At 38.3% G+C, this 11,806-nt stretch overlaps 1 protein-coding gene across 2 annotated transcripts in view; it reads left to right on the forward strand.

Moving 5' to 3' along the window:
- The window catches only part of TTC5 (tetratricopeptide repeat domain 5), a 16,559-nt gene extending 13,059 nt beyond the window's left edge, over positions 1-3,500 (forward strand). Inside the window, exons 9-10 of one of the 2 annotated variants that reach the window (XM_012649465.1) lie at positions 740-884; positions 2,895-3,500. In XM_012649465.1, the coding sequence (XP_012504919.1) occupies positions 740-884; positions 2,895-3,014 (265 nt within the window). In that variant the 3' untranslated portion in view covers positions 3,015-3,500. The remainder of the gene's footprint in view (positions 1-739; positions 885-2,894) is intronic. The other variant, XM_012649466.1, reaches the window with a different exon arrangement.
- Positions 3,501-11,806: the final 8,306 nt, after the last annotated feature.

Raw genomic sequence — 11,806 nt, forward strand, 5'->3', positions numbered from 1 at the left:
GGAGGATCGCTTGAGCCCAGGAGTTTGAGGTTGCTGTGAGCTAGGCTGATGCCACGGCACTCTAGCCTGGGCAACAGAGTGAGACTCTGTCTCAAAAACAAAAAAGATTCACTTTGAGGGTCACCTCCTCAAGGGAATCTTTCCTACTTTCCAATTTTGATTTAGATATTTCTCTTCTGGGTTCCCATAGCCCAACCTGTGGCTTCACTAAATTCAGCGCAAAGGAAAAGCTATTCTAGCACCCCTCACACTGTACTGTAAGTGATGATTTTGTTTGACTCCTGCTAGACTATAATTCATTCATAGCTGAGTTGATATCTTACTACTAAGCACAATGCTTGACACATACATAATACTCAGTGAAAGTTTGTGAAATTAAACTACATTGACAGTGATGGTTAGAGGCTTTGGTAAGGGTATGATAGTTAAATTGATAGTCCAGGAATAATGTTACAGCTATAACATTTTGGGCTAGTTCATCATTAATCTTTGCTGTAGTCCTCAGTATACATGTGTCATAAATTCTTGGCAAAGTGACAGATTGATGAGTTTAAGACAAATGAGGACTTAGATGTACAAAGTGGATGATGGTACCTGTCATAGATTTTCTCAGTAAGTAATTGAGAAAGCATTTGTTTATTTTGCTGGTATTGTGAAAACCACTATTTCTGCTCTTCTTTCCTGCCCACATGTCTTTTTTTTTTTCCCGTTTCTCTTCTAACCCATCTTAACTTGGCAGTACATTTGGCCTGGTAGATTCAGATGGACCTTGCTATGCCGTGATGGTGTATAATATGGTGCAGAGCTGGGGAGTGCTTATTGGGGACTCTGTAGCCATTCCTGAGCCCAACCTCCGGCTTCACCAAATTCAGCACAAGGGAAAGGTGAGTCATGGCTGGGATTCTCTTCCAACTCATGGGCTCTGAAAGTGGAACCAAGCCTATCCCTTTTTAAAAAATAGGTATAGAAATAACACATATGTGAGTGTGTGTATATGGTATATATATGTGTGTGTGTGTAATTTTTTGGTGTATGTATAGGTTAATTCTTTTATATGTGTGTGCATATGCTATATATATGTTTTTTTTTTTTAAAGGGAAACTACTTGTAAGCAAAAATAAATTAAAAGATGGACTGAAGTATTATCACTCAGATGTTACTACTGTTAACAGTTTGGTGTATATACCTGAAGTCTTTTTTCCTTTCATAAATATATACATACATATTCATATGTATATTTTAATCATAAATGCATATATGCGAATATTTGTGAACATTTTCTATGTTCGTACATATTTCACCACATTATTTTTGAATTGACACATAGTAGTGGTGATGAAGATGGTGATGACAGTTAGCATTTACTGAACACTTAACTGAGCGCTACACACTGTGCTAAGAATTTAACTGTCAGCATTGCTTCATTTAATCCTCACAAAAACCTTATGAGTATAGGTATTTAACCACTTTTTTGCCTTTTAGATCAGGGGTTGGTAAATTATGGCCCATTAACCAAATCTGACTGACTGCCTGTTTTTGTTGAGAATGGTTTCTTTATTTTTAAATGAAAAAAATTAAAAGAAGTATAATATTTTATAATACATGAAAATTACAGAAATTTAAATCTCAGTGTCCATAATAAAGCTTTATTGGATCACAGCCACACTCATTTGTTTACTGTTGTCTGTGGCTGTTTTTGCACTACAGTGTCAGTGGTGACTTGTTCTGCAACAGAGACATACATATGACCGACAAAACCCGAAATATCTACTCTCCAGCTCTTCACAGAAAAAGTTTGATGATCCCAGATCTAGATTACTTCTAATTTTTTCCTATTATAAAAGTACTATAGTGAACATTTTTATATCTTTGCCCATATCTGTGATTATTTCCTCAAATGATTTTTTTTTTTTTTTTTGAGACAGAGTCTCATTCTTTTGCCCGGGCTAGAGTGAGTGCCGTGGCATCAGCCTAGCTCACAGCAACCTCAAACTCCCGGGCTCAAGCGATCCTCCTGCCTCAGCCTCCTGAGTAGCTGGGACTACAGGCATGCGCCACCATGCCCGGCTAATTTTTTCTATATATTTTTAGTTGTCTGATTAATTTCTTTCTATTTTTAGTAGAGACGGGGTCTTGCTCTTGCTCAGCCTAGTCTTGAACTCTGAGCTCAAACAATCCGCCCGCCTCGGCCTCCCAGAGAGCTAGGATTACAGGCGTGAGCCACCGCGCCCGGCCGAGAACTTTTTAATTTACTTTACATTGACATAAAAGAGCTTGCTTCACACTCCAGTGGAACAGTATTTTTTGGGAGATCTTTTAACAACATGTTTTACAACTTAAAATACACTTGAACTGATAATGTGAGCTAGTATCTTTTTTTTGTTAGGAGACTAAGCATAATCTATACATTCTGTTTCCTCTTCTTGATATAAAAGGGAGAAGTAACTTTAATTTCTATTTGGTAGATTAATTTAGGGCTGTACAGACACTTGACTGAGAATTTCTCAGAATTTCTGCTGGCTCTGGCCGGCTGCTATAGCTATTTAGTTATTTGTCGAAAAACACTGTGGGAAAGGGCAGATTGTGTGAGATGCCCGTTGCATCCTTTTGTTAGACAGTGCCAGAAACCTGCCTTTTTTCAATTAGGTAACCGTCCCATTCTTGTAGTGACACTACTGGTACCCTAACCGTCCCAGAGTTTCCTTCTGAAGATTGAAAACTTTGGGAAAGTTATATCCCCTTTGTTAGCTCAGTTGTATCTAACATGAGACGGAGGTAGGAGGTGTATATACTGGGAGCAGGGAGGCAGGGGAGTTGCAGGTGGCATATCCTCATGCTGGAGTATTTTCCATCTTGGAATCTATAATGAAGCTATATCTGTCTGCCTTTTCTAGGACTACTCCTTTTCCAGTGTTCGTGTGGAGACGCCCCTCCTGCTGGTGGTGAATGGGAAGCCTCAGGGCTCCAGCAGCCAGGCTGCTGCCACTGTGGCATCGTGGCCACAGTGTGAATGACCTTCCCTGACTTGCTCGCTAACGGGGGAATGGAGCAGAGGAGATAAGCTCAAGGCACTCTGCAGCTGGACCAGACACATCGAGTGACTCCACTGGGATGGGGGGATGTTTAAAATGAAGGCTTTACTTTCCTCTGTTCTGTAAGATACTGTGTCTCTTCTGTCTCCCCTATTACCCTGTTGCAGTTCTCTCCAGGGCCACATGCTCCCCTGGTATATTTCTCCTGCCTTGTTTACTGCTCTCTGTTTTAAGCTAAGAGCATGAAATTGGTAGAAGTGTTGGGATCTTGCCATGGGACAGAGTCCCCGAGGTTCCTGTTCTTGCCTCCTTCCTGAGCCTTGTGTATATATCATTTCAATATTTATTGCTGAGGGAGGGGGCTTAATTTTCTAATGGCCTTGTTTTTGAGCAATTTTTATTTTTAAAATTTAGGTCCTTCCCCATCTTTGGGGCTGGAACGGAATTAAATTTGTTTGGAAAAAAAAATACCGTGTCGTTTGTCCTGCTTCATTCTCTTTAGGCTTGGATTCTTGGTTTTAGGATCACTTCAATTTATTGGAGTAATTGTGTCAAAGCTTGCCTTTTTTTGCCGTCACAACATAAAGGTGAACCGTTTCTACACCATACAGCTATGTGTGATGAAAAATGGATTCTGGGAGACGCAGCCACTGAGTCGCTGGGCAGCTCTGTTGCGTCAGCGGCGGGAGGGAACCCACCGCGGTGTGCCATCAGCGCCGCCCAGGTTCTCGTGTGCCGGGGTCGCGGGCAGAGCTCACGCCCGTGTCTCCCGGCTGGTCTGGGGACCGGACACCGCCTCGACAGCGGTTCCGCCTGACGTGCAGACCAGGCCACAGCCCGTGCCCCAAGTGACGGCTCATGAGGGACCTTCCGTACTTCTGCCGGGGACAAGTGGTGCAGGGCTTCGGCCGCGGATTAAGCATCTGGGCATCCCCACAGCTAACTTTCCTGAGCAAGTAGTAGATAATCTTCCAGCTGATGTATCCACTGGCATTTATTGTGGTTGGGCCATGATGGAAGTGGAGATGTCCACAAGATGGTGGTAAGCATGGGATGGAACCATACTACAAGAACACAAAAAAGTCCATGGAAACTCATACCATGCATACCTTCAAAGAGTTTCTATGGGGAAATCCTCAGTGTGGCCATAGTTGGATACCTCAGACCAGAAAAGAACTCATTTAATTCCCTTCTGTTGTTTTATGAAGTTTTATGATTTTGCTTTTTTCTTTCATTGTGACTTTTTTTTTAAAATAATTTTTGTAAAGAGACAGGGTCTTACTCTATCACCCAGGCTGGAGTGCAATGGCATGATCATAGCTCACTGTAACCTTGAACTCCTGGGCTCTAGCCATTCTCTCACCTCAGCCTCCTGGGAGGACAAGCGTGAGCCACCATATCTGGCTAATTTTTTTTTATTTTTCATGGAGACATATGTTGCCCAAGCCTGTCTTGAATTCCTGGCCTCAAGTGATCCTTCCACCTCAGCCTCCCAAAGTGCTGGAATTACAGGCATGAGCCACCACGCCCAGCTGAGTTTTGTTTATGTTGTGATTTAAATGTATGTATGTTTTTCCTAATGAATATTAATTGGCCCAGCATCTTTTATTAAAGAATAAATCCTTTCCCTACTGGTCTTTAAAGCCCATTCTGTCTTAAATCAACTTTTCATATATATAGGTCTGTTTTTGAGCTCTCTATTCTGATCTATTCTGGCCTATTTATTTCTATACCAATACCATATTGTTTTATAGTTTTATAAGAAGTCGGTATCTAATCAGACAAGTTCTTTTATATTCTTTGCAAGTGTCCCATTTACACTTTAAAATCAGCTATTACATTTTTGTGAAAAATAAATGCCTCTGGGATTTTGACTGGGATTGTATTGAATGTATAGATCAGTTTAGGAAGAATAGCCATCTTCGTAACATTAAATCTTCTTATCCATGATTTTCTTATTATCCATTAAGTCTTCTCCAATGTCTTTCAATAATTGAAAGGTTTTGCATATCGTTTATTAGATTTACTCCTAGCTACTTTATAGTTTTTGCTGCTGTAAGCAGTATTTTTGAAAATGACATTTGCTGACTGTGTTTGGGAATAGAAATAGAAATAGAATTGGTTATTTTATATGTTTTTTGTAGCCATGACCTTTTTAGAACTTTTCATTCTAATAATTTGTTGATTCTTTTGAGTTTTCCATGTACAAATAATGACTATTTTATGTCTTCTTTTCCAATCTTTTCTTATTTATTTATTTATCTGCACTATTTAGGACCTCTAGTATGCTGAATAGAAGTGGTGACAGCAAGCATCCTTGTCTTGTTCCCATACTTAAGGAAAATACTTTCAATGTTTCATCATTAAGATATTTGTTGTATGTTTTTACATACACTTGTTCTTATATACTTTGTTTTGAGTTTTTATCAAAATATTTAGATTTTACCTAATGCTTTTTCTGTACTTATTGAAATGGCAAATGATTTTTTTTCCTTAATCTGTTAATGTGGTGAATTACCGTGCTCAACTTTCAATCAATAAACCAAACTTGCATTCTTGGTACAAACGTTTCTTGGTCAGGATATATTTTTTATACATTACTGGATTAACTTGAGTAATATTTAGGATTTTGTATCTGTGAGTCACAGTGATATTAGTTTATGAGCGTGTACTTTTTATTTCTTAATGTATTCTAGTCTAGTTTTGGTATCAAAGTTACGCTAGCTTCATAAATGAGTAAAGAGTGTTTCCTCTGTTTATTTGAAGAGCCTATATAAAATTGGTTTATTTTATTTATGTATTTATTTTGGGGTAGAACTTACCTATATAGTCATCAGTACCTGGCATTTTCTTATGGAAAGATTAACTATTGATTTAAATTCTTTAATGTTTATTGGATTGAATTATTCAAGCTTTCCTTTGAGTCAGTTTTGATATTTTATATTTTTCTAGTAATTTATGTATTTCATTTAAGTCTTCAAATTTGCTCATCTAAATATATGCTCATTGTGTTCTCTTGCCTTTTTTTCTTTCTTCTTTTTTTTTTTTTTGTGGGAGCCTGCCTTTCTCCGTCAGGCCAAGAAATCTCCTTTAATGCTATCCAGGAAAGAATGTTCCTTTTTTGTCAGTGACCTGTCAGTCTGTTGAGTATTGGGGAACCATAGTGCCTGGTACTGGCAGGTTTGTAGCCTTCATTCTTTCTAATCTTGATCTTTTATATTGATTACAAAGATGCTATTTTTATTTTTCAAATGAAAATTGTGTTCTTAGGATCACTCTCTATAAGCCAGAATCACATTCTCAGTTTTCCTAGGATTTGGTTGGTTTTCAGCACACTCTCAGCTCCTAGCAGATTTGCATAGAGCAGGCAACCATGGGGAAGTTCTCATAGAAAGCTGTGCATGTATATGTGGTGTGGGGTGATGGAATGGGGCATGAGTGGGAATTTATGGGAAAAATGAAACTGCTCTGGCTTCTTACTCCACATGGGAGATGGCGTTGTACAGTGGAAAAGAGAATTAGATTTTTGCTCCCTAATTGTAACTTTTTCATTTATTTCAGGAAGTTAAATATACAATGATGTAAAATTGAAAAGTTAAAAAAAGTATATAGAGAAAAAGGTTCATTTTCATTCCTGATCCCTAGTTCCCTCATTGGAGTAACTACTCAATTTTTTTTTTCCTTTTAAAGATATTCTCTCTCTATATAAGCATAGTGGTGTATTGCTTAAAAAAACACAAGTAATACTGCTTGTGTTATCGTAGGCAAATCTCTTGAACATCAGTATTAACTTCTTTAAATTCCTAAATGGAAATACTTACACATACTTGGCAAAACCCACAGTGATTTTGTGGAAATTGATCAAGTAGTGTTTGTGAACATGCTTTGAAGATCATCAGGTATTTTATAAGTACAGGATGGAGGAGAGGGTAGTCGTGGAAGTTTTATCGTTCTACACAAAGGACAATGAGTCACATGTGATCTAACTTGACAAGAGCGATTCTGAATTGGTAGCAGGGCTGTGTGTCAGCAGCCTTCTGGCTAACTCTAAAGGGTGATGCTTCTCACATGTCCTGTCCCTCTCCTAGCATGTTGGGGTTTCCTTCATGGCTAATCAAGAGATACCACTTGCAACTTAATTGTCAGGTGTATATTGGCTTGGGATAGGAAGTGGAAATTTGCCAGAGGGTGGGACACCTCTGCTTCCCTCCTCCCCTTTGCTCCCTCTTTGTGTTCAGGGAGTTGGTATTGGAACTTGGCTGATGCAACAGTTTGAGTCACTGTCCCTCAGTGCTGTGGGATCTACTCACTTTTAATTGAGAGTTGCTGGAATCACTTTTCCCTCCCTCACTCTGAATTCCTTCTCTAATTGGCTCTCAGAGGACTTCAACTCCTGCTAATCAACCAAGGCAGAGCTGCTGCAGAGAGCCCCAGACCGGCACCTGGGGACCTCAGGTTCTGCTGTGACTCTGCTTCTTCGAGTTTCTTTTCTAATCTGTTAAAACAACTTTGTCTTTGGAGTAGGCCTGGGAGAATAGGGTTCCTTTGGGCACTGCTTTCCCAGAGGCAGCTTGAATGGTGCTAACCTCTTCTAGACTTTGCCAGCTACTGTGTCCAGCCTGAACCTTTTTGTCCCTGCTAGCAGAGAGGGGAGAAGATGGTATCCTGTTGAGGTGTCGGAAGTGGAGCTGGTGAATGATGGGAAAAATGAGTAGATGAAAAAGCATATCATTTGTGGAATGTTAACCTCAACATACTGGTCCACACACTGCTTCTCTATTAGCAAAAGGCCTTGTGGAAAGCTTACTTTGTCTGCTTCTGTTTGTCATTGCCCAAAGGAAGGTACATACTAGTTAGGCAGCTTTGGCCAATAATTATCAGGTTACATTAAAAAATTATCTTAAAAATAGACTTTATCTTTTAGAGCAGTTTTAGGTTCATAGCAAAATTGAATGGAAAATACAGAGAGTTCTCAAATATCTCCTCACTTACCTCATGCCCAGCCTTCCCCACTATCAACATCCCATACCAGAGTGGTGCGTTTCTTATAATTGATTAACCTACATTGACACATTATTATCACTCAAAGTCCATAGTTTAGGGTTTACTCTTGGTGTTGTACATTCTGTGGGTTTTGACAAATGTATACTGACATGTATCCATTATAACACTATCATACGGAATAGTTTTACTGCCCTAAAATTCCTCCATGCTCCACCTATCCATCCTTCCCTCTTCCCTAGCTCCTAGAAACAACTGTCACTGTGTTTTTATTGGCTCCATACTTTTGCCTTTTCCAGGATGTCATAAAGCTGAAATTATGGAGTATGTAGCCTTTTCAGGTTGACTTCTTGGGTTATATTTTAAAGTGACATTTAAAAATAATTGATTTTACTCTGTTGCCCAGGCTAGAGTGCAGTGGCATCTTTAGAGCTCACAGCAACCTCAAACTCCTGGGCTCAGGTGATCATCCTGCTTCAGGCTCCTGAGTAGCTGGGACTACAGATGTGTGCCACCATGCCCGGCTAATTTTTTAGTAGAAATGGGGTCTTGCTCTTGTTCAGGCTGGTCTCGAATTGCTGAGCTCAAGCAATCCTACTGCCTTGGCTTCCAGAATGCTAGGATTACAGGCGTAAGCCACCGTGCCAGCCATAAATATGTAACTTCTAAAATAATATTTTTTAAGCTTGGTATGGTTCACGCAATTCCTGATTAAGCCTTCAAATGATGATTTCTTCAACTTTTAGCTAATCAACATTGATGAGAAATTTTCTTTGCATAAGTACATCGTAGCAAATGGTAGAGGGTATATATTGCTTTTTCTATTTTTCTATATTAATAGATATCTTTCTATTAATCATAATTTAGATAATTTGTTTTTTTTTTCTATTTGAGACAGTCACTCTGTCGTCTCAGGTAGAGTGCAGTGGCGTCATCACAGCTCACCTCAAACTCCAACTCCTGAGCTCAAGTGATCCTTCCTCCTCGGCCTCCCAGAGTGCTAGGATTACAGGCATGAGCCACCCTGTGGCTCAGTTGTGATGAAGTTATTTTAACAGCCACCCTGCTGGCCTCATTGTGGTTTTAATTTACATTTCTTTAATGAAGTATGATGTTGAGTATCTTTTCATGTGTTTATTTGCCATTTGTATATCATCACATCTTCGAAGTGAGAATCATTCACATTTTTCAAGTGTTACATCATCTCATAAACTCATGAAATTTGCCCCCTAAATCCTAGCTACCTTAACAGCCATCTTTTTTCTGCCTTCTCTACCCGATGACATTTATGCTCCCTGCTTGGGCTCCACGTTGCTGCGCGATAGCCTATAAAATGTTCTCAGGGAGAAAGCTTGGGTGGATGTGGGGCTTGTCTTATGTTCCTCCCTTTTTTAAAGGATTTCAGTCCTGCTTTGGTTGCTATACAATGCCAGCAGTGATTTTTTTTCCCTAAAATTTGTCCAAATTTTGCAGTTATTTATGGTAGGAATGTAAATCTGATAATGGCTATTTCTTCATAGCCAGGACCAGAATTCCTCGTCTTTAAGTTCCAGAAACTCACTTCTATCAAATCACATTAAGTAGTTTGACTCTAGAGGGACTAAAATAAACTAATTGATTTGCATGAATGGCACAAACTTCTTCATCTGGGTACTGCTACAGAACATTTTCCTGTCATTACAGCTGTATCATCAGAATATTCTCATACCCAAATTTAAACTACAAGCCACATTTGCTGACAATAATTCTTCATAGATATTTAGAGCTAATTGTTTTGTCAGGAATGAAACTGAAAAATTCCTCCTTTATATCACTATCATGTTTAAGTTGTATAATACAAAAATAATTGCTATTTTAGCAATAGCTGTGTATTCATCAAATTACATGAAAAATAATTTGCTAACTTTACTCTATGGTCTAGTTTTTTCCCCCAATCTTTTTTATCGTGGTAAAATATATTTAGCATAAAATTTACCATCTGAACCATCTTTAAGTATACGATTTAGTGGTATTAAGTATTTTCATATTGTTATACAACCATCATGTGGTCTAGTTCTTTAATACATTGAGCTATGGAGTCATTGAAAAGTGGTGGTTGAGCTATCTTCATTGCCACTGATTAAGCCAAGATATGCTAGGAGGTATCTTTGATGCAGTCTCTCACTAATGCCTCAGCAATTGTATATGTTTTCTTAGGTGCAGCAATTCAAAATGTCTCTTTATAAGATCTCAAATCACTATGTTCATATGGAACACTGAACATTTGCTTTCTTTTCTGATTTTAATTCAATACTATTTGTTTAAAAATTGCTTTGGTCTTGAACTTATTTCTTTACGTTTTGTATGTAAAAGATGCTTAAGTTTTGATGGTTTCGTCGTATCATTAGCCAATATATCTCTCCAAGTAACACACTTTGTTTTTAGCACTTCATACATAATTATAGCTATGTCATTAAAGATATAGGAGGGTTCATATTTCTGAGTAAAACTAGTATGAACTCTTTCGTCTTCATTTGTTGAGAACCATTTCCATTGTTATCATTTGGTTTACTGCAATGACTACATTCAGAAAAGATGTATCTTTTCTTGAAAAGGAGTTCAATAAAGCTTATTTTGCCATAAATACATTGGAATTAAAAATAATATAGATTATATTTCCAAAATTTAACTTATTATGTAAAGTAAAATTAAAAGGATCATAAAAGAAGTGATAAAAATAAAGCATATGTTTTTTCAATTTTTATATACTTTTGGGTTATAGTTTATAAGTCAACTTTAAAATATCACTTGATTTAATGTGGTTCCACTATACCTGACTAGTATATACAGAAAGTACTACAACACCCAAACTGGTTTATATCTTGTTCATGGAGATGCGTCCACTGATACAAGCTTGGACATTATCACAATGTTGACTTGCTATAAAAGTTTCTAAAGCTTTCTCTGAATTTCTGTTCTTTTCCCATTGCAGACTGTACTTTGAGAAGTGCTGTCTAAAATCAGGTCACCATCCCTTCTTCTTTTAATTGTTTCAATGCTCTTATAATTGGTCCCCTCCCTTTAATCTTGACCTCGCTTCTCTAGTGTGTTCTTTATCCTGTAGTCGTATTGATCTTTCAAAAATGTAAATGATTATGTCATCTCTGAACCAAACCTCTCAAACTTTTCCCATTGCTCTTAGGAAATAGTTCAAAGCTGTCTTTTGATTTATACGACCTTAAATGGGCTGGCCCATGCTTAGCTCTGTTTTCCTATCTTTTGACATTTCTCCCTTACACTGTACATTCCAGCAAAAATGAACTACTCTCACTTGACTGAATGCTTACTACCTTTCATTTATGATCTTTTGTAAATATTGTTTCTTCTTCCACGCTCCTCCTCCATCCCTGCTCATCGAATAATTCCTATTCACTCATCAGGTGTCAGTTTAGATGTTACTCTTTAAAAAGATTTCCCTACTGCCTTCCATACACCCTTAGGCCCGGACCAGGTTATGTGCTCCTCTCATGTGCTCTGACAGCATCCGTGTTTACTCTGCTACAGCACTTTGTACACCAAATTAAAATGGGCTGTTCACTTATCTGTTTCCTGCCTCTACATCCTATGTGCCATGAGTCCTATCATATTTTGAGGAGAAAAATGAGTGTAAGCAACCCTAGAAAATTCACTCAGTTCAACTTTCTTATCTTACAGATAAAGGAGTTGGGACCAGAGAGGTGAAGTGACCTACGTAAGGACACACAGCTAGCTGGTGTAAAACTGGGATTGGGACC

The sequence above is a fragment of the Propithecus coquereli genome, unplaced genomic scaffold (genome assembly GCF_000956105.1).
Source record: "Propithecus coquereli isolate 6110/MARCELLA unplaced genomic scaffold, Pcoq_1.0 Scaffold3, whole genome shotgun sequence".
NCBI lineage: Eukaryota > Metazoa > Chordata > Mammalia > Primates > Indriidae > Propithecus > Propithecus coquereli.